General features: G+C 45.4%; 1 protein-coding gene and 1 long non-coding RNA gene across 2 annotated transcripts; both read left to right on the top strand.

The window, feature by feature from the left end:
- The first annotated feature begins 1,168 nt into the window (after positions 1–1,168).
- Positions 1,169–2,636, top strand: LOC130531310 (uncharacterized). Its single transcript, XR_008952067.1, has 2 exons — positions 1,169–1,481; positions 1,568–2,636. It is a non-coding gene; the product is annotated as an uncharacterized LOC130531310 (long non-coding RNA).
- Positions 2,637–15,707: 13,071 nt separating this feature from the next.
- Positions 15,708–22,027, top strand: LOC130531736 (insulin-like). The gene is made up of 4 exons (XM_057043851.1): positions 15,708–15,836; positions 15,931–16,071; positions 20,915–21,114; positions 21,753–22,027. The coding sequence occupies exons 2-4, from the start codon at positions 15,965–15,967 to the stop codon at positions 21,896–21,898; spliced, it is 453 nt and encodes a 150-aa protein (XP_056899831.1). The 5' UTR covers positions 15,708–15,836; positions 15,931–15,964; the 3' UTR covers positions 21,899–22,027.
- Positions 22,028–22,096: the final 69 nt, after the last annotated feature.

The following is a 22,096-nucleotide window of genomic DNA, read 5'->3' as shown; positions in this document are numbered from 1 at the left end:
GGCACAACATTAGTTTGGCAAATCCAACAGAGAAGGCAAAGTAAAAGCCACAATTTACCCTGATGGCAGCATAAATGGTGCCCTTCTCAAATTTGATTTTGCTTGCGATGTTATTCCCTCACTGGCTTTTGTTGTTTCAAAATCTGCTTTGATATTTCCTCACGCTGCTCTGAAGTGATTCGGGCCCGCTCCTCTTCCGGCCTCTCCCACCGTTCACTCATTGCGGGTTTAGATGAAGCTGTAACTTCGCCGCCGTAGATTTCCAGAGGTTCTGCGTTAGATTTAGGTCTGTACCACTGATGGGAAAATCCGGTCCTCGAGGGCTGGATTCAAGCCGGGTTTGCTATCCTACGGGTCCACAATGCCGTCACTTTGGGCTCCACTTCCCTTGGTGAAAGCAGCTTCTACCGGGCAGCACTCAAATCCTGGCGTGAATCCGGCCCTTGAGGAATGGATTGGCCCATCCTTGAGACATCTCAACATTTTCACCTTCAAGGAGCTGTTTTAGCAGTGTGGGTGGATTATAAGAGGCCCAACTCCTGCTGCAGAAAACACTTCCAACCAACTGCCTCATTATCCTGATTGCATTTGCGTTTCGTGGACAAACGGCCTTCCTGGCGGACTAACTTACACTTAGAGCAGCTCACTCACCATCTTTCAAAGTCCATCGGTGCATTTAGTGAACTTGAGCATTCTGGGTCTGATCATATTAGATGAATACCAGTATCAGGCCTTTCTGCTCGTCCTCCAGACTTCTCTGATCGCCCAGACCAGAAAAAATGGAGATTTTCAAAAGTCTGATCATTCCCCTGAAAAACCGGAGTCCTTGTAAAGGCTCTTAGAGGGAGAGAGAGAGTTAGATGGGATCGTGTTTAATAAAGTTGGCAGCAGGTGCCATGTTAACACCAATAATTGGGAGATATTTGACAGCGTTTTGATCTGTGTTTCTTTTTTTCAAATATAAAACTGAAAACTGCCATTTTAAGCCAGTTTACTTTATTCCAAAAGTACGAAAATCGGCTGCTTTCAGGCACTTCTCCTATTTCAGGTCCACTTCCCCATCTGCATTGTTCCACATTACACACAAGATGCGCGTATACACAAAAACACACAAATTGCATCCAGAAAATTACATCACTTCCCTGTCGTCTCAAAATTAGATCTGTCGCTCACCATTCCACCAGTCACTCCCCAGGTCTCTCGCTCTCTTTTGCCTTACCTCACCATTTTAGTCTTTTTCCTCCACTTTAACTCGGTTCCTAAATTGCGAGGACCGAATTGCCCTGTGAACAGCGTGGGGTGGACGGGCCGGCGGGAGGTGTGTGCGAATGCACGAGTCTCAGTGTTATCGCCATCTCTTTTCATTTTCCTCTCCAAGTGGTGCTGTCAGGAGCCAAACAAGATATCACTCTCCGCCCTCGCTCAACAGGGAGTCAACACACCATCAAGGAAATGGAATATAAGGGGAAAAAAAGACAAAGGTAAACAAAATGGTTGCCTTCTGACTCTGGCATTTCTGTTGTGGTTGACTAATCCAGGGAATCTTTGTGTCCTCTAATCCCATCAGCCCCTGGGACGCAGATAATGGCACCATGTTGCTCGTGCCTTGATGGAGTTCAAGACCTTAATAAAGAGAATTAGCAGACTTTAGATGCAGACATGCGGTCGACAACAGAGACTTTATTTTAACTACTCTTTGATTTAAGTCAACTTTATAATGGATTTGGAAAGTTGTTTTTTTCTGGCATCAAAAAAGGAGTATTGAAGAGATGTGAAATGATGGTGCTGATCGTCAAGATAGGGTTGACGATGTTTTCTGCTCCGAGAGTGACGGAACTTCCCCTGATCTGACTCTATAACAGGCACCCTTAACACTGGATTCAAAACACGTTTGAATTTCATACAGAGACCCTTTAAACTCCAAAAAAATGCAGCATTTAAAATGCTCTCGTCGCAAGAACATCCTGTAGTTTATGATTTACTAACTCCCTCATCTGATCCAGCAAATGTATGCCTGAATATAAATCAGAGGCAGCGTTATTTGCAATTATACAGCCTGTCATCACATTCAGTGTTCTGTATGAAGCGATCAGATGACGCGTCATAAAAACCTGCAATTTAGATGCACTGCATTGCTGCAGAAAGCAGCGAGCTTCCGGCTCCTGGGATCGTTCATCTCTCCAGTCGGGAGATCTTTTTGTCATTATCACTCCTGTGCTTGACTTTCAGATGATCTTTCACTTACGCCCGTGTTATCATCTCTGCTCTGCACAAACATCCACGGTTACAGCTGGTGCTACGGCTTCTCTCCCCCTGTTGCCAAGTTGGCAGCATCTCCATCTATGTATGCTATCCTGCCCTGAGTATTCAACATAAAAAGCTTCTGTTTGGGGTGCATTATTGGCTTGTGTATTTTAGCATTTCCCATTTCTGGGACCATCAAATGGTTCAGCAGGTATTGAAATCAGTGTCGCAAACAGCTTAAGTGGTGCAATTTCGTACTCTGGGTAAATAAAAACACGTCTGGAATTAGCCGCACCATCTACTAGCGTCCCTTAGCTTCACACATGCCATTTGCAGATACACAAAGGGTTTGTGCACAACATGTGGAGAATAATAAAAGCCCTTGAACCAGCTTCTGTGCTCTTCTCTGTGTTTATAGTCTGTGTTTATAGTACAAATAGTCTGCTGTCGAAACATTAAAGTGTGGGGATTCTACTCATGCAACTCTTTCAACCACCCGGCTAACTTTTGTGCATGCACAGGCACAGAGCCGAACACGCGCACGCAGGTGTGTGAGCGCCCCTCCCCTATGGCCATGATCCGAGGCTCCATCCATCTCTGTAACTCAGCATTCAGAGGTTACCTTAGGGGCAACCCGCTCATTACTCCAAGTGTTGTTAGCCAAAGTACACATGCACCAATTCATCAGTGAGCAGCAATTCGTCAAAGCTGCCCGGTTCTGCATGTTTGCACTACTTCAGGTCCGAAGAGCTGCTTTACCTCTACTTTGTGTAGCTTTGCATCTGCACGTACATAGCCCATGCAGCCCGCCGGAGTGGGCATTTTACTGCACGAGAGAGGCGAAAAATGCGCATGTGTGCAGCATCTACCTTTATCCACCTGTAATTCAGTCTGGGTCTGCCTGACCACATTTAAAGGCTCGTAATTCCAGTAGCAAAGTGTGTGTGTGTGTGTGTGTGTGTGTGTGTGTGCGTGTGTGTGTGTGTGTCTATGTGCAGACTTCCTAATCTGTTGCTGCAGAGCCATGACTGCAGGACTGCAGTGGATATCCTTTATAGGACTGATTAGAGAGGAAAAGAGGGATTGACGGTGGGAGGGGGAGAAGGAGCGCGGTAGAGGGATGGAGCCTTCTCAGGTAAACACACCCCAGGCGCCATTCGATCCCAACATTTAAACACACATTTGTTCAAAGATGCAGTCCAATTACTCACCACCAAATGTTCCTTTCACCAAAGGGCAGCACAACATTCTCATCTTCCCCCCCAAACATCTTCATTCATCAAGGGCTTTTTCTATGAAAGATCGTCATTAAAAGCTCTTTTGTAGTGAACATGTGAAAAGGTAGTGCGCATCAGGAACCCTGAGACGACCCGCTCTAATGAACGTAATGGGCTTTTTCCCCTCTCTCCTGCAGCTCTCTAATGTTTCCTAAAGGAGGTTCGCGTGCACGGCAAATAATTATCTAAATAAACGGTCCAAGTCACATCTTTGCGTTTTTTCTTTGAGTTAAAAACATCAAAATTTGAAGTCATAGAGATAACGTCCATTTATCCAAGGAACCTGTGGCGACTTGTGAGGACAGAAGTGCGTCAAGCTGGGGACCCAAAGCTGCTGCAGCACTCAGGGGTGAAGCAGTTTTCAGGGTTTTTATTCAGTGCAAAGTCAGAAACCAGGCAGACAAAACTCAGAGGAACTCAGGCAGAGGTGCAGAATCGACAAAACCTCAAAACCAAGGAAATGAGGGAGGAAGGTCAAAACAGGAGGAATCGCTCAGACAGGAAATGCTGGAGCACTGCTCACTATATAAAAGACCAGACAAACTGGCAACAAGGGAAAGGAAGGCCTGGCCTGTAAACACGACAGGGCGGGGAACCAAGGGGACACAGGTGAGACACATCACATGACATGTGCATGCTTCCATCCTAGACTGAGCCGCCAAACAGATTCATCTCCTGACAAAGTGTAAGTGAACCTTGCACGCTCTTCCTCCACTCCAAAACAGCATGCCGACGTGGGATTGTGCTGTGGGCGGATCTTTTCAAAAACTCCGACATGTTGCAGATCAACGTGGAGGGGCTGTGTGTGTGTGTGATGGAAGGGGGGGGGGGGGGCAATGACTAAATGGCTCTTCATCTTTCCAGTGAGACGAGAACAGGAGAATCACATCGGAGTCATTAGTCCACCTGGGCTTTGTTCATTAGTTACAGTAACACGACTACAAGGCACATTGGCCTAATGATGGCAGCGCTTGCATGTAAGCGCATGTACGTGCACATCTACCTTGACTGACACTATTTTAAAACCATTTCTTCCAAGCGTAACTTTTTTTTAGGTCAATACATGGCTTCCTTTGAGATCAGAGCTGAAAGGGAATTGCCATATCCAGTTCTCATTTGCATAAACATTTAATGTTGAATACAGCAGAGGATAGCTTAAATTAGATGAACTCTCATGTACACACCCTATTAAACATTTATTAAACACGGTTAATAGAAGAGATTAAAGTCTCTGCAGGAAAGAGGGTTAAACACAGTTATCTGTCCAGGAAAAATCGGAACACCCTCCATGGAAAACGGAGATTTCCCATCAGTTTCCAAATCTGAAAGGAATTTAATTCCGGCGACCTCTGCTTGCTCAAGTGGTGACGAGCAGTAAATAACAGTGCACAGACCTCTCCATTTTCCTATCCTTCCCCCCTTTCTTTTATGCTCGATGCTTTCCAACAACTCTCCTGTAAACCACAGGGCCATAGGCCAGTCATCATCTTGTCATTATGTGATGGGAGCAGCGATAACTTCACGATTGCTTCCATGCTTGGAGGGGAAGGGTCAGGGGTCAGCCGGTGTCAGAAATGGAGAAGAAACTGCAGCACTAGCGCTGTATATTGATGGCACTGACACATGTCGTGGACTGTGCTTTGAATTTGCAAGTCCTCATTGTTGCCTGAGCCCGTCTGAAGACAGCGTTATTAGCATAGTGGGAGGTGCAGACGCCCCCATGAATACTAAAGCCCTGCTTTGCCTACAGTGGAGGATTTGCTCCGTTATCGATTAGGAAAATATGTACTCTGCATTGCTATGAGATCGAGAACTTGGCATTATTGAAGTTTGGTCTGGTTTTCCACCTACTCAGCACATTAGTAAAAATGCTTAACTCAAGGTTAACATATTCAGTGTGTCCATCTTTTTTGTTGCTTAATGATTTATCACCTGTTTCGATCTGAGGCCTGACAAAGATGGCAATTTTACAGCGCATGATGGTCTGGAATGTGAGCCAGCACTATTTCCCCCTCATCACTGTCTAATTCAAGAACAAAATACCATTATGCATGCACGGGGCCCCATTTCACAAATGTGCACGTGTCACGCACGCTCGCCTGAAGTCTCCCATGATGGCGTTCCCTTGCTTTCCCTATTGTGTGCAAACAGAGCTGCACCAGAAATGTAGCAATGCTAATTAAAGCTCTCCCAGAGCTCTTATATGTCTGGTTACTGCCACAAATGTAAATATTAAGGAATAAATTAAATCACATGCGTAAATAAATACACAGATAAATATTTACAATGTTATGGGCACACATCTTTTTCACGCAGTCATGAATTGAAGGCTCATCAAGTTCACAGGATGGAACAGCTACTTATGGGGAGACATGAAGGACATCTTTGGACTAAAGTTAAAGGGAAACATGTTCACTGCAACACGGATCTGACCGATAGAAGGACCGTTTGCAAAAAACCATGTTGGTGGCCCGTTCCAGACGGAAAGACACCATCAACTGGTGGCCAAATCAGATTTCCGGGCAGCGGCAATGCTCACACCAACTCTGACATGTGTCCGACTCATGCATAAACATGGGGAATGCTTTTTTTCCCCTCCATCTCCAAACCGCAAATGTCAGTGGTGCAGTTTCAACAAACGGTGGCCAACGTGTTAGTCACGATGTCAGACGAATGCAAGGCCACACCTCGGGACTCGACGTCAAACAGCTTTCAATTAGCATCAGCGAAAACAAATTTAAATGGTCCCCGGTAAATGGATCAGTTCTGGCTGATGAGGATCATAAAGGAGAATTGAAAACACTTAGCCAGTGCTCAGGAGGTTGTCAGTAGCCTTTTCGGAGCGCGACCTTTCCAACTGGGCCAAAAGGTTGAGAGGGAGAGAGGGACATTATAAGATAAAGCCGCACCTGAGCTAGCCCTCGGCTCAGCATTCAGCATCAGAGACTGATAGGTGCTCAGCAGCATGAGACCATCCAGGGCTGCGGGTTACCTCTCAGTGCGTCCCTGGGTAGAGGGCTCACTGTTTGCATGTGTGCTAGCTTGTAGGCCTCTGTATGATCTCTCGCCCTCTGGGCTGTAATTAATTAGAGTTGAAACAAGGGCTGATTAGGATTCCTCAGCGATTCACAACCTCCATGACCTTTCTATCCAGCCTGCACCACTGATCACCACCGAATGTGGCCCTTCTATTCTACCGTCCCGAACATGTGCGTTGCTTATTTACCTATCTGGATACACGTGAAGGCTACATCCTATATGGGGGGGGTTGTACGGCCAGCCTGTGGATGCTGAATAATGGAGCTTCCTTTGAATCAAGTAGATAATAATAGAAGAAAAAGCAGGAAACCGAGCATGAGTCATTCCTCCTGTGAACATTTCTCTGGTTTAATAACTACACGGTTTGGTCATGTGATTTAGCACTCGGTCCCTCCTTGCAGCCTGTTGTGAGGCAGCCTCTTGTCCCTGGCCACCGAGGATTACTTCCACTAGCCAGCTATTGAAATGGGTTCTTTTCATCATGCTTAAAAAAAAAATGAAATAAAAATTAGGATTCTAATTCACCTGATGGAAAAACGTTGGGGCATAGATCAACTGTGTGGCACCATCTTTACTTCGACAAAAGAAGAGTTTTCATTAACAGCATTTGGGCTGAAAAAAGACAAAAACCTGAATCCAAACAACACTTGTTACAATTGTGGCACAGAGTCCTGTAAAAAACCTACTGCAATCAATCACTTCCTTTGTCCCGTTTTACCTGGTTCCCGGAGCAGTTGGGATGTGTTGTGTGACCATAATTTCACTGAAGATCAAAAATCTTCTGCTCCTTATAATAAAGTTTTATTCGCTCCTTCCAGAATCGCCACCCTTTTCCATCTCGGCCAGTTGCCGGAGCTTAACTCTCTTTCCTATTTCGATTTTTAGGTACGTAATTAATTTCTTTTGCCGAAGACACAATTGATTCATTACAAAGAGAAGCTTCTTCTTATCGTTTTCCCAGAAGGTTTTGCACCCACAATTTCCCTCTTCTGTCTCAAGCGTATAAAGCGTTCAGTCGAGTCCAGGCCCAATCACAGCGTATTTAATGATAATAGTGGACTCATTATTCCATTCAAACTTAGTTGACCTTACAAAATTGAAATGAAAGAAAATTAATTTTCATTGAAATCAACAATATGCTTAACAGCGGATGGCAACTTAGCAAAGCTTGAAAGCTTTTCTTTCCCCTTCATTTTCTTTTTTTTTTTTTTAAATCCAGGCACAAATGTTCAATCAGTTATTGTAGACAGTGAAGGAGCCCTGATTTGCAAAACCGCTGCAGTTAATAATGTAAGATTATTCAGGCTTTTACTGTCGTTTCTCTCTTTTTTTGTGAAATGATCATTTTGTTCTGCAGTTAGCCAATAATAGTGGTGTGAGGGATGTAGGGGAGAATTGTTTCATGTACAATAGACATTGATTTTAATGCTCTTAAGGCGACACTTTTATTGCTAAAACTGCCTAAAAATTGAAGTTTAGAGTCCAAGCAGGCAGGAGCCAAAGCACACAGGAGTTTGGAAACCCGCTAATCGAGGCGTGGACCTCGGCAACATGCGGGGCAGCTGCAGAAGAGCAACACTGCCCCCTACTGGCCATCCAAGTCAGCGGGGACTTGGCAACAGGAGTGGCCATAAAATAATAAATAAATAACCCTGCCAAATCCTGTCATATTGTGTTTTCTGGTTAAAAGCAACAGCTACTGATTCAGCTGTTGTGAAGCTGGGGGAGAGGAGCATATGGCCACACAAACTAAGACGGGTGCTGCCAGCGCCGTTAATTATAATTTACAGGTTTAATTGAGATGGAAAGTTTGGCTGGAGCATCAGTCAAGGTTAGTGCCGATTTATACAAGAAATGTAGATTAAACCCTGTCGCTGATGCTACAGGAATCGATTTCCATCAATCTGTGGAGAGCAAGGCCCTCAAAAAATATATATTTATACATAAAAAGTAAACCCTCTGACTAAATGGATGTGCTATTATTTCTGGAAGCTCTATTAAGTGGGTTCATGTTGCGTTTTCTGTAGAATGTGTACCACTGGATCAAACTCGGAACAATTTCTGTTAAATTAGTCATGGACCAAGCGCCACACTCCAAATAAAACCGTTTAACCAGGCGTGATTAGAGCAGGAGCCCTAACTAAAAAGAATAATGCAGTTCCAGTTTCAAAGTCAAAGACACGTCAGACATTAAAAGCCTCACCTTAATTTCCATCAACTGCATTTTTTCAGTTTCTTTTTTTTAAAGCAGCACCTTCGTGTTTATGGCAAGAAGATTGATTAAGTGAGTAGGAACTCGTGTGCTTTGCCAGCTTGAGGGGACTTCCACAAATGTCGCGCATCTTTATCAACAATAATGACATGATTACCTCCAAATCCTCAAAGCGTTTGCAGCCATGTGTCATCATCGCTATAACAACCGCAGAAATCTCTGGAGCTGATTCTCAGCTCCTTCATCCCCCGCCACAACAGAGAGGCCCCTTGGAGGGCCAACGTTTTGCTGCAGCACCGATCAATAAGGCGAAAACGGTGTTCGCTAACTCACAATCGCTACCGTGAAAGTCCCAAAAAGTATAAAAAAGTTTACGAATTTATGTTTGTAATGAAAGAAAATAAGTCCCTGCTGGGCTCCAAAATGACTCGAAGCTCAATTTCTGTCCTTTACTTTTCCACTTTGGCTTGACCTTGACCTTGACCTTGTCTCTCTGGGCTCATTCCCGCCCTCACTAGCTGGGTCTTGCCTTCTCTGCTGACATCCAGCTTTGATTTTATGTGGCTGAACCCCAACAAGTCAGCAAGGCTGATTTTTAGGAGGTGTTAGAGAATATCTGGATTGTTTTACACTGTCAGCGGTGGACGGAGCACATTGTGGGCACGTCTGCAGCCTGACTTTGATCTGACTTTGACTCTAATGCTGGAGCTACCGGGAACTTGATGGACGAATATAACATCTGCTCAAATCAGGCAAAGGATGCCGACATCAGCAGTGAAGTAAGGAGCAGTTCTTCCAACACTGTCCAAAACCAGAGAACTCGAAGAATGACTCGAGCTCAGGCCCGTCTACTTGACCTTAGTGCACATAAATGTGTGCAGACACGTCTGCGATGCATCTTGGTGTTTCATCTAGGTCTCCAGAAGTGCGGAGAACAACTGCCCAGCATTTTTCTGGAGGAAAGTGTGCCCATACAGCGTTTGTGAGCAAAGGTTAATTGGTGTTTAGTAGCGCCGCAGAACGTGATTAGCACAAACTGAGCTTTCCTCATTGGCCCATTTATCAAAAAACAACACGGTAACAGTGAAGATAAAGGAAATAACCACCACTGTAACACACACACTCTTCTATTCCTATCTTTGTGAGGTCTTTCATAGGTATAATGCATTCCCCAGGGCCTTATCCCAACACTAACCCTCCCAACTAAACCCCTAACCCCAACCCTGACCTAAACCTTAAAACATGTCTTCACCCTCTAACAGTCCTTTGAAGTTGTGAGGACCGGCCAAAAATGTCCTCACTTCGCTTGTAGAGTGTGAATCTTGGTACTCGGGAGTAGCAAGTACGGCAAAACACAGACAAACACATCTCCCACTCAAATTTTATTTTAAGTGGTCTAAATAATGCTGCTCTAAATAAAAGTTAGAAATTTTGGCATTTTAAAAAAAATCTTTAACTGCAGTTTTCTTGTTACAGCTATTAAAAACTAAATTGAAAAAAAAAATCAACGAATGCAGGAGACTAAAAAAAGGAATTAAAAGAACTTCAGTGCAGCAGAGTGATTGAATTTAAATGTGTCCAGCAAAAATGGGAGATGTGGTTGGTCTGGTTGATGACACGGGGGGAAAATATATCATAATCTTATCGTTAGTCCACATTAACATTTATAGCTCTTATATTAAATGCTTAAACTGTGGTATTTGTCTATTTATTTGTAGATTTTGTAAGGTATTATTGAGCTTATTACTGCGCTCTGGACTGCTTGATGCTGCCGCCGGAACATTTTTGAGATCTCCAGCAAACAAAATAGGCGTACCATTTCTCATCAGGCAGGTTCAAAGACTGTCAGCCGATTGAGGGGGGGTCTCTGATGTTGTGCCGATGGCGAACCCTCCGAGGGGGGAAAGCGAGAAGTATGAGTTTTGAGAAATATATATAGAAAGCTGACCTTTGCTTTCTCTCATTCCGAGCTGTGGAGACACTCCAGTCAACTGGGACCACGCGGGATAAATGGGTAAAGGTGATGGCTGGATTGATGGATGTATAAAAAATGGATACTTCTCTGGATTGTGCACACACGCCGCCTGACCGCTACAGTCCTGTGCTGCTGTCAAACTCAAAACTCGCTCAGTCAGGAACTCCGCGGTCTCCTTCTTTCTCCACTTTTTCACATTCATGCAAACGCTACCCGTGCTTTCACCCACCAAAGGTGGGCGCGTGGCACGCCTGTATGAGATTACACATTACAAATGGGCAGATATTTAAAGGCTGATGCTTCATTTCCACAGGCTATCTGCACTGTTTACAACCTAATCTGTTTTAATGATGATGGATCGGATAATATCAGCAACACCTGCAGCAGCACAACTAAATATTACACAGTCGTGTGAGAAATGAAGTTTCAGATTTGGCAGTGCACCTGATGGAGATGTGCTCGTGGTGGCTGCGCTCTTCTTCTTGTGCGTGTAATGAATCAGATGGCGGTTTCCGGGACGCCGCTTATGTCGGAACGTCTGAATTGACATTGGAGGTGACAAGTGAATGCGAGGTATTAAGGAAGGGGGCGTCAGCGACGCTTAACAGGATGTGACAGGCGTGGAATGACAGCGTTTGGCCCGGGAATCGAGCGTGCACGTGCGCGGAGCGGTCCTCACGCTGTGACACAGGCGTGCTCCAAGCACGCGTTTGGACGCTGCTGCGGAAAAATGGGTACAAGCAGGGGGACCTTCTGATCTGTCTGCTCCTCCGATTTTGTCATGCCTGCATGTGTGTGCGCACACACACTCTCACACAGACACACACACACACACAGACAATGCCCTAAACAGTTGTGCTTCCTCACAGGGACAGAACAAAGTCATCTGAGCCTGCGAGGGACAGACAGGACAGTTGCTATTAGACAGATTCACCTGAGGCAATTCCACGCCATAAAGCAAAGACACATCGCTGCAGGTCACGCGACACTTTGTGTCAGCGTGGACGGTCACAGTTACACTGACTTTTGATGTTAGACTTTACTTATCCTGTAAAAGATTTCTGTTTTTAAATCCGGTTGTAAAACTGGACCCTCGTCTGAACTAGCCCGCCAGCTAGCATCTTGTCAAAAGATGGGAATGCGCCATCTCATGCACGCAGCCCGACAGAGCTTCGTTATCATACCGGCTTTGTTGAATCTGCTTCTTTTTTTCTCCAGGGTGGTGCTTTTTGTTATTTTGCTATTAAAGTCGCAGCTCTGTGTTATCTGTGGTCGAGTGTGGGGAGTGAGTATTTGAAGTCGAGAGAGTGGTGCATCCGTTCGGAGTTTAAATATATGGTATATAACCCATATAAATGGACCTAGAAACCTGACTCTTCATGTGGTCTGCACACAAAAAAATGCCCAAAGCGGCTCTGGGTTTTCAAATTGGAAGAGTGTTCTGGAAGCCTTCTGTCCGGCATGACCTGCTGGCAGAGCCTCTAAAGCGCCGGAACTCGTAAGGGATGTAAATGAGCGGCCGAGAACTGCATGCTAGGCAGAGATATCAGAGCGGCACCAATATCTGCGCAGCACTGGGGCACAAAAGAAAGGCATCGCGTCGCTGCGGCAACAACAGCTGACTCAATCACACCGCTCACATCTCCCATTTCTCATAAAATGATAACTGGCGTTTGACAAATAAACAAATGGCCCCGCTCTCCCCCGCCCCTGGGCTGACCCTTTTGACGAGCCAGTTTTCAGTCTGTTTGTATTAGCAGTGCACCGAGGGTGTGTTTACACCTGACAGTCCGCACCAAGGTCTTAACAACATTTTGCAAAAAGAAAAGATTCTTTCTTTTTTTTTCTTTTTTTTGTGGACACAGAGTTCACTCTTGCCAAGACTGTGAAAACTGCTTCAGTACAAGGGAACCTTTGGTCCATTCAGGCAGCAAGTTCCAATGGAGATGAACACGTTCTGCATTTCCCTCCATCATTTATGACTTAAAAGACTGACTCTTGTAAGAAATAGCTGGGAAGTTTGAGCTCAGTGTAGCTGCTTTATTTATGGATCCAAATCATTTCACGGCACCTAGCAACAACTGTGGTTGTCCTATGTAGGGCACACACGCTTGAGCGCACATGCACGTGCACGCACGCACACACACAGACACACACACCTTTAAATAAAAGGCCTCCATCCTCAGAATCAGCGAATAAAGCTGTGAGACGTGATGTAAAGGACATAAATGAAAGGGAGGAAGGCGGAGATGTTATTTGATGGGGGAAAGGAAGCCGCGCAAGAAGCAAGCAAAGCGAGAGAGAAATGATAATGGCAGACAGATGTAACCACATGAACGAGGGCAGACATGGGTGGGTGAAAAGACGATGCCGAGGAGGTAAGGGCAGGGGAATAGGGAGAGAAGGAACCAGACAAGAAAAGGGTGAAAGGGAGCGGCGTGACAGTGAAAGATGAAAGCTGGAGCAGACAGTGCGCCTGGTCTGCAGGGTCACTTCAGCTCCCGGACTCCTCCTCATGTCTGTCTCCATCCTCTCTCCCTCCATTCTCCCTCTCTCTCTTTATGTGCCTCACATAAAAATGCACATTGGGACCAGTCAGAGACACACCCTCATGCCAGTTAAAGCAGAGAAACACCACTAACAACATTAATACGGGTTGTCAATAAACGCTGAGACTGATTAGCCGATGGCTTTACTGCTTGGGTATTAACATATTTAAAATGCCAGCCTCCTCGCGCCAGAACGGGGGATTTATGCTGACACCCACCTGTCTGATTTAATGCAGTGGTTCAGGTTGAAATACAGCCTCGGTGGAAGGAAGAGGAGAAAGTCAGCGGAGGCCGAGACCACCCTGCATGTGTCCGACACCTTAATTGCATCAATGATTATCGCTCCACATTACACTTTCCCTGCCCATATTTATAGTTGCTTCCAATTTGCATTATGGTCTTCATTACGGGGCATAAATAACAGACGTTAATGTGCCAGTGCGCCGGCACACGCCCCGTAATGGCGCCGAGCGATGTCCATCTCGTCCCCCAGTGCTCCGACATTACCTGCCTGAATTATGTCTATTAGCGCCTTTTGGCCCCTCCCACTCAATCAGGACAGGAGTTTGCAGATGACAGCATTAACTTTTTATGACTTTAGAGCATCTTCTTTACCCAACACATGCCATTAATCCCCTTAACGGCAGCCGTGACCCCTTTCATCGGGTTTCATAAAATAAAAATATGAATAAAAAGCGATTATGGCTCCTATTGTGGAGAGTCTTGATTATAAATCAAGGGGCTTCTATTAGAAGGACTGCCTCTGTGGAAAGTCAGGTTGGCCATGCTGAATCACTCTCACTCTATCCTTTACTTGTGTCTTTTTCCCCTATTTTAATGGATAAGCTATAATCCTTAATTTTCCACATGATTTAAGTCATATTAAAATCCCTTTTGTCCTTTAGCTGGTTGTTAGCGTGAAGGATTCCGAACTAATATTTACTTGCTCACATTTAGAATCGTTTCTTTGATGTTTCTCTCTGAATTTGACTGTTGCCATAAAACGGTGCAGCTCTTGAAATGATGAAACAGCCTCTGTTGTTTATTGTGTGCATGCAGCAATAAAAATCCCTTCCTACGGTGCGGAATCTGCTCGGGTCTGAAATGGTCGACACCCACAGGAATCGAGTCCAAAGGGAAAATGGTCTAAACACACAAAAGCAAGGCCACGGATTTTTATTTTTTTATTTTTTTATTTTTTAAATCATCCTCTTCCACAGTTCATCAAGTGAAGAAGTAATTTCCCCCCATTGATATTCAGAAACAGCTCACTCAAAGAGGACGCTGGTTTTGTGGCCTGTTCGGAGCTTCATATATATCAGCTGTACGTCCGAGTCTCCGGGCAGCTGGTCCGCCACCGAAAAACAGCAGAACGATTTTGGCTTCGGGATCGTTCGGTTCATTTTTTATTTAAAACTTGCTCGCCTACAGTAAGAGAGATCGATAATGTATGACACCGAGCTGCGAAGGGAGGCTTTCTGCCAGCCGAGTCGCCTCGTCTGCAGCAGTCAGAAAGATTCACATCCCGTCGGCCTTCTATTGAGCGGGGCTGAAGCCGGGCCGGAGCCAAGGCCCAGGATGGAACCAGTGGAGTGTGGCGCAGAAATCACTGTCCCAACTCCAAAATGCATATAACGGGAGATTAGAGGACTGTTCAAGAAGTCATGAGCTGTGCTTTCGCTCCATGAAGCGGCGTAGTCAGCTCGAAATCCTGCAAGTGGACTTGATGGCTGCAATTACTCCAGCCTCAGATGGGATTCCTCGGCTGCCGCCAAAAATTATGATCATGCACAGACGAGCTGTTCTTCTCCAATACTCCTCCTATATCTCTGTGTGTGATATCTATCAAGCATCCATCCATCCAACCCACCCCTGTCAAACAGCACTTATCTCTGCCTGTGTGAAGGCCCATCGCTGGGAGTCTCGTCTCGTCTCGTGGTCTCTCACCAGGCCAGTATTCTGTCCCCCCACAGACTCATACATGGGTGATTTGGAGCCGCCAATTGACCCCAAAAAGCATGACTTTAATCTAAAGAAATCCCAAGTGAGCACTGGGAGAACATGCAACCTTCACTCGGGAGCCAACCAGAGCTCCAGCAACACTTGTGGTGAGAATACGCCAGTTACCTACTGAACACCTTCTGTTCTTTACCTGCAGCTAAAAAGGTCATCAGAGAAGCTCTTATGAACAAACACTAGAGGTGAAAGCTGCCCTTCAAGGTGGGTTTGACTAAAGGACCAGCAGGATTTGAAATTCTTGTGTGGGTTTCATTCTTAAAAAGTCCTTTCTGCTCTTTTACTGTTCTGTTTCTTGCAACGCCTCTTTACTTCAGCAGGGACGCTTCTCTTGCTTCCTGTTTGTCAGACCTAATTCAGTTACCCCTGGTTAATCATCCCATGTGGCCTATTTGCATGTACACTGCAGGTTGCGCTCACTTGGACACATTAAGGCATGATTAGAATTAAACCCAGCAGAACCGTGCTACAGACGCCGTTCAGCAAATTCTTGGTTTGCCCGTCCTGAGACTCATCAGCAACGGGTGGGGGAAGCAGCTCAAATATTACCAAGCGGCAGGGTTTGCAGCTCCCGAGGCGGAATTCTTTCATCGGCGTTTTTTGTTTTTTTTCTAAAAGATGAAGGCGGATAATTCAATCGCAATCAGCCACGATGAAATCCCGAGCATCCAGAGGATCCTGTTGGCTGGGAGGAGCCTATCGGAAGCATCTCCCGCTCTCCAGGAAACACACAGACGGTTCTCCACGTGCACAGGAAAGGTACAGATTTACATATCAAGACACATTCTCCTCTATGGCCCTCAGGTCCAGACCCGTACACACCTCACTCACATGCACAAGAGGGGTTAAAAAAAAAAAAGCTTCCGAGGGGGAAATTGCATGGGATTTAGGGGGAATGACTCACAGTTACAGCTTAGTAGCTTCAACTCTGAGATATCCAACAGCCGCCCATCAATAGTCCCCCAGCAAAGCTGCGCTGCAGCGTTAAAGGTGTCAACATATATCCAGTCCACAGGCGTGGAGACTGTTACACTGAGTCAATATGCAATTTGAGGTGGGCTGGAGAAGAGCATTGGATTGATTGATTCTGACCTTTTCCTCGACAGAACCTGCTGTTCACATTCTCCTCAAAATAATGAAAAGTGCTGAAATCTCTCCATCTTTACCTGTAGCCTTTTTCCCCCCTTCGTCTTCTTGTCAGAAAAGAGGACACGCGGTTCATCCCGCCAATACGTCAGGCTGTCAGCGTGTGTGGTGCTGCTACAAACGCCGCATATCCACAAACTCCATCTCAGCTCTTACGGTTTTAGTCTTCTCTTTGCATATTTGAGGACGACTGGACAAAAGATGACTAGAAAGATGCATTAATTACGGTTTATCTCCAAAAGGCCACCAGGTCAACCTCTCTCTGTAATCAAATTGTTCCACAAGTGCATTTTTATTCTTGTTATTATTCATCACTGTAACTCAGGGACAGAATGACAGATTAGACTGGATGGATCTTTTGTCCCGTCGAGTTCACGACGCACGCCAGACATTCAGAATTTCAATGCCTACTTGAACCCTTGTTCGTCACATACGGGATACTTTGTTAATACAAAGCAAAAGATGGTGATTATTGCTAAGGACAACAAGCCTTGTATCAATCATCAGGTGCTGCGAGTTACAGTTATCTGTTCAAACTGCTGTTCAAACTGCTGATCGATGCAGAAACACTGTTAGAAGTTTTATGCACCTTCTCACATCATCCATTTCCCTCAACACAGTTGCCTAAAGAGTTTGTTGTCTGTGGAACATGAAAAAGTTCAACTATCCAAGTAGAGACAAATAACATTCCTGCCACTTCTGATATGACAATGAGAATCCCAACAGGAAACAAGCCTGGTGCGCTAATATCAATCAGCAAAAGCAGGAGGCCTCAAACACCTCCAACGCTGGATGATCGCCAATTCCAAAATCGAATGATCTGGTCTCACGCCGAGCCCAGCTTGAAGAGACCAGCCGTGGGAGCCTGAGCAAAAATTCATCTTCCGGCCTGAAAAATCAAAGTGGCCCTTCATCCTGCCGCATGCCACCGCCTTCAGGGGGGACTTCGCACGTCAAATTTATTACACATAGCCATTTTCTCAGCTGTCATCTGATGCTCTGACCAGACTCGGTCCTTCAACTCAGCCTGTCAACTTTATCATTAAATCTGCTCGAACGCATCCACGCACGCTCGCTGGCCAGAGACTGGCGGTTATTAAAAAAAAGAAAAAAACACTTTTATGTTACAGCCGTATGGCTCATTATCACCATGTGTGTGTCCACGTGTGTGTGATCCAAGGGTCCAGGCAAAGGTGGAATAACAAAGTAGGTCATGACAGAGGTTAGTACTGCATTAGCGACTGTCAAGGCTGGATGGGACAGCCGACACGACGGTGGCCTTTCCTCTCTCTCTCTCTCTCACACACACACACACACAAACACACACACACACACTAACACTTCCTGAAAGTCTGTGATCTTCTGTCAAGTATCTGAGCCAGCAGGCCATGACACACACGGGGTGCAGGGTCTGGAACAGGCGGATGTGTCGGGTCTGTCTTTGGTGTGTATGTGCACGCAGGCGTGAGACAACGTTTGCGTGCGACAGAGCTGCTTGAGTTGCCAGAGTCCAAACAGTTTGTCCTTGGCAAAGATCTCTTTAAAAAAAAAATATTAAAAAGAGAAAAGAAAGTTCGCAGCTTTTGACACTTTTGATGCTTTCTCCTTGTGCCGCGCAGTAATTATTTTTAATGGATTTCATTCAATATTGAATGGTTTGCTCTGTCTAAGCATCCGCGGAGCCTCTCAGAGCTTCCGTATAAGCATCCACTTCACAAAGTTGACTTTAGGAAATCTGTCTCATTACGTCCGCCTATTTAGATCTGGGCTTTAAAAAAGAAATAGAGATCCAAGCCGCTTCTGTTGTCTGCTGCACAAGTCAAAGATTCACTTGATGTTGTGAGTCTCCTCGGTTTTCCTGCTCTGAAAGTTGGGGATAATTATGGGAGTAAAAAGGCTGACTATCAGAGCAGATTAACAGCATCGCACTAGACTGAACTTCTCGCTCCCTTTTATCTCCTCAAACACAGCAGAAGAGAAGGCGAGTTACGCAACCCCCACCCTCGGGGACCCAGCCGACTTTCCGCCCAACTTCTGTCTGTCTGGGTGTTTTAATGCGTCTGTTAGTCTTCCACCACTTGATGTGCCTGTTGTTTGCAGCACCGCGCATGGTTTTCCCCCGAGGAAGGACTTTGAAAGGGGAGCAGCGTCGGACCTTTCCTGCTTCCTGTTACCTCTTCACATCACAGCACCCAGGTGCTGAATGGCTTTCCTTTATTCTCTTTTATCATTCTTCCAAAGACCCCCTCTCTAATTAACAAGGTGTAAAAGACCTGCCCTCCTGCAGCGAACATTTAGCTAAAAAATAGTCTTTAAAGGGATGAACATCTGCTTCAGTTATTAGAAAAAGACACTTTAACATGTACGACATAATGTTTTTTGTACTCGATGAAGGATTTTAGATGAATGAAGATTACTGGTTGTGTCAGTGAAGTAAAGAAATAAGTTAGCTGTCTACCTGGCAAGAAAAAGGTTCAAACAACAAAAAAGGACTGAAAAAATCTCCATGTGGATCCCCTGGTTCGAACGTTCAGATGTGTTTGCATGCATTGTTGTCCAGCCATGTTGGGCAAATTGGAAACATTACAGCTAAACAGGCACTAAAATAAATGTGAGGGCTGCACACAGCAGGCCACATGATTACATCACTAAATGTCAGAGTTTCAGTGACAGTGGCTACATATGGCGTTCTGAACAATGATAAAAAACATATGCAATCCATGCAGAACCCAGCATCAACATTCAAAATGTTGCTTTATGTGAATCTCAAAGCCACTTTGGCATGGTGGGGGTGGGGGGATCTCAGTTGTGTTAAAACGAACAAAAACAAAGAAACAAAAAATCTAGCTAACAGTGTTCTGCAGTATAGAAATGCGCCACCAGTGGTCAGTAAGAATCTTCTAATCTTCACCGTAGCCATCGGAGCATATGGTGTTTGTTTGTTGCCAACTGAACATCTGAACAACAGGACAGCACGCAGCACAGCAGGGGTGGCGTTCGTCAAATCTTGTGGCTTCTGCCCTTTTAAACTTGATCTTAACTCTGCTGTCAGTCCACGTTGGTCCCAGTTAAATGACTTAGTGCCATTCGCCAACAGATCAGGATGCTTACAGATCAGGGTGTTAATGTGAGGGCCACAGCGATTTACGCTGAGCCTGATAAAGTCCAGGTGGAGGTGAGGAGTTCTAAAGCGTGCAGGTAGCCAAGTGGGGATGTTCTCAGCACCCTCTTACTTCTCAAGGTCTCTGCCCTGTTCTTCTCTGCTCTGCTGCAAGAGGGCCTCAACACAGGTGAGACAGTTTTTTTTACCCCTCCCATTTTCCATCAAAATTTCTTTCTTTTTTTTTAACCCAAGTGTGTAACTGTGGATGAAGTGCAGCGGTGGGATCTATATTTCAACCAATCTGCTGGGCCAAAGAGCCTGGCGCACAGCCAAGGAGGATAGAGGAGTGGCGGGCAAGATAGAGTGCTCTGCTACTGCTGTAACGTCTGCCATAGGTGCATTGTTAAAGACACTGTTAAAATGATTCATTTTCAATCCAATCATCTGCAGCACACTCTAGGATGTCCACAAAAGGTTTATATAGTTTCTAAACCACTGCTGAAGATGTTTTTCACCTTGAAAATGGAGCTGAACCTTCAACCTGAGGGAGTATCCATCACAAATGGGATTTGACTGTTAAGAATTCTCTAGTCTTGGTGCAGGTCAGTCACTCTGGAGAAATCTCACCATAGGGGCCGGTCAGCCCGGTGGGGACTGACCTTGAGGATGCAAACTCAGTACCGACGGCGGTGAGCTGGGAACCCGGGAGCTCTGCTCCGACTTACATTGCGCGGTGCTGCGACTGAAAAGGTGTTAAAAAGGAGAGAAGAATTAAATCAATTTTCAATTTAGTTTACAATGGAGTTGTGCAGGAGTAACAAGCGCGACCTTGGGTGGTGCTCCTCTAAAATGTTTGCCTTGTAAATATGAAGTGCTGAAAGGATGAGAGTTTGGTTGCAGGGATTTCTCACCGAACCTCGAACCCCGGGACCACCTCAGCTCCTCCGACTCCTGTCACAAATTTTAAACAGGCATGCTCATTGCTTCTTTTTCCTCCTAGAGATTTGAACTAAATGTGACTTCTCCTCCCACTATCCTTTTGAACTCACCTGGCCTTTGATTCACCAGCGATGAAAAGAGGTGTTGGGTTTTATAGGCGCTTTAAACCGGCCTCAACTATTTTAGTCCCGGGTTCCAAATCAAAGGAATTTTGTGGCGGTTTTTATCCAAAAAGAAAAAGCTACGACGAGAGCGGTCCTGATCAATTTTATCATTTTAGCCTCAAGCATTCTGCCTTGAGACATTAAATATTAATAAGTGGGTTCAGGTTTGAACCAGAGTATAATAAAATATTGATTAGATGTCTGCTCTTTTATCCTGTATGTGTGCTTTCCTTTCTATGCTCCATTCAAGAACTCTCACTCCTATGGCCAGGCTATGGGAGGTGTCTGTGCTCTTGCTCCTGGTGCTCTCCTCTCCGGGGGTGTCTCCGTTTCCCGCCCAGCACCTGTGTGGCTCCCACCTGGTGGACGCCCTCTACTTCGTCTGCGGGGAGCGGGGCTTCTTCGCAGACCCGGACCGCCGCCACAAACGGGATGTGGAAGATCTGCTAGGTGAGGCCTTTTGAAATGTCCTAATTGCGCCTTTGCCCGTGGGAGATCCGTCAGGGACGGAGCGACATTGAAAACCTTTGTGTCTTTCCGTAACATTCAAAGTTCAGATGCCGCGTAATGAGAATGCCAATTTGGATCCTAGCTGGCAGAAAGAAAAATGTTTAAAGAAGGCATGCTGGAACCCTCCATGAACTAAATCTGTTCTGTGTAAATCTGTGTAAACATCATTAGTGTGCACAGCCTACCTCCAGCCTCTTTTGAATTCAGTTGTGCGGCCAGACTCTGGCTTTCTTATTGTTGCCTTTTGCAATCCTACAAATTCAATGCTCACAAATCTCATCCAATCCCCAAATTCCTCATTATGCTATTCCCTACATGTATTATTTGGAACACCAGCTTCAACCTATTGATGTTTTAAAGTCTGAACTTTCGAGACGTGAGCTCTTTGCCTCTGGAGCTTCTACTTCTTAAAGTCAGAGACTAACAAGCCTAAATGGATTGGGAAGATCAGATTGCTTAACCATTAAGACTCCATTAAAGTGTCAACATTCTAAAAATGTAGTTGGAGGAATTTGAGGTTGGCTGTGCAGCAGCAGCGACCAAACGCAGGCTTATGGAAACTTTTCTTCACTTCAAAGGGTTCCTGTCCAACAGAGCTAGACGTCAGCAGCGGCTGTGGAAGGTCCTGTCAGGACACAATGAGCCCAAGGTCAAGAGAGGAATCGTGGAGCAGTGCTGCCATAAGCCATGCAGCATTCACCACCTGCAGAGATACTGTGACTGACTCACCGCTCCATGACTAGCACCACTCATGGCTTGTAAAAGGTCCATTTCTGGGCCAGTACTAGCTATGTCTTATCAACTGAAGGAAATAAAGCTTCATGACCCATAACCCAGGGCTCCTCTCTGCAAAGGTGTGAATTTCCTTTTTTTTGTGGCGACTATATAGTGTTAAAGTGATGCTTTATGTCTTGTTTTTTCC

Source organism: Takifugu flavidus, chromosome 9 (assembly GCF_003711565.1).
Source record: "Takifugu flavidus isolate HTHZ2018 chromosome 9, ASM371156v2, whole genome shotgun sequence".
Lineage (NCBI taxonomy): Eukaryota > Metazoa > Chordata > Actinopteri > Tetraodontiformes > Tetraodontidae > Takifugu > Takifugu flavidus.
This window is presented reverse-complemented; position numbering and strand designations above follow the sequence as displayed.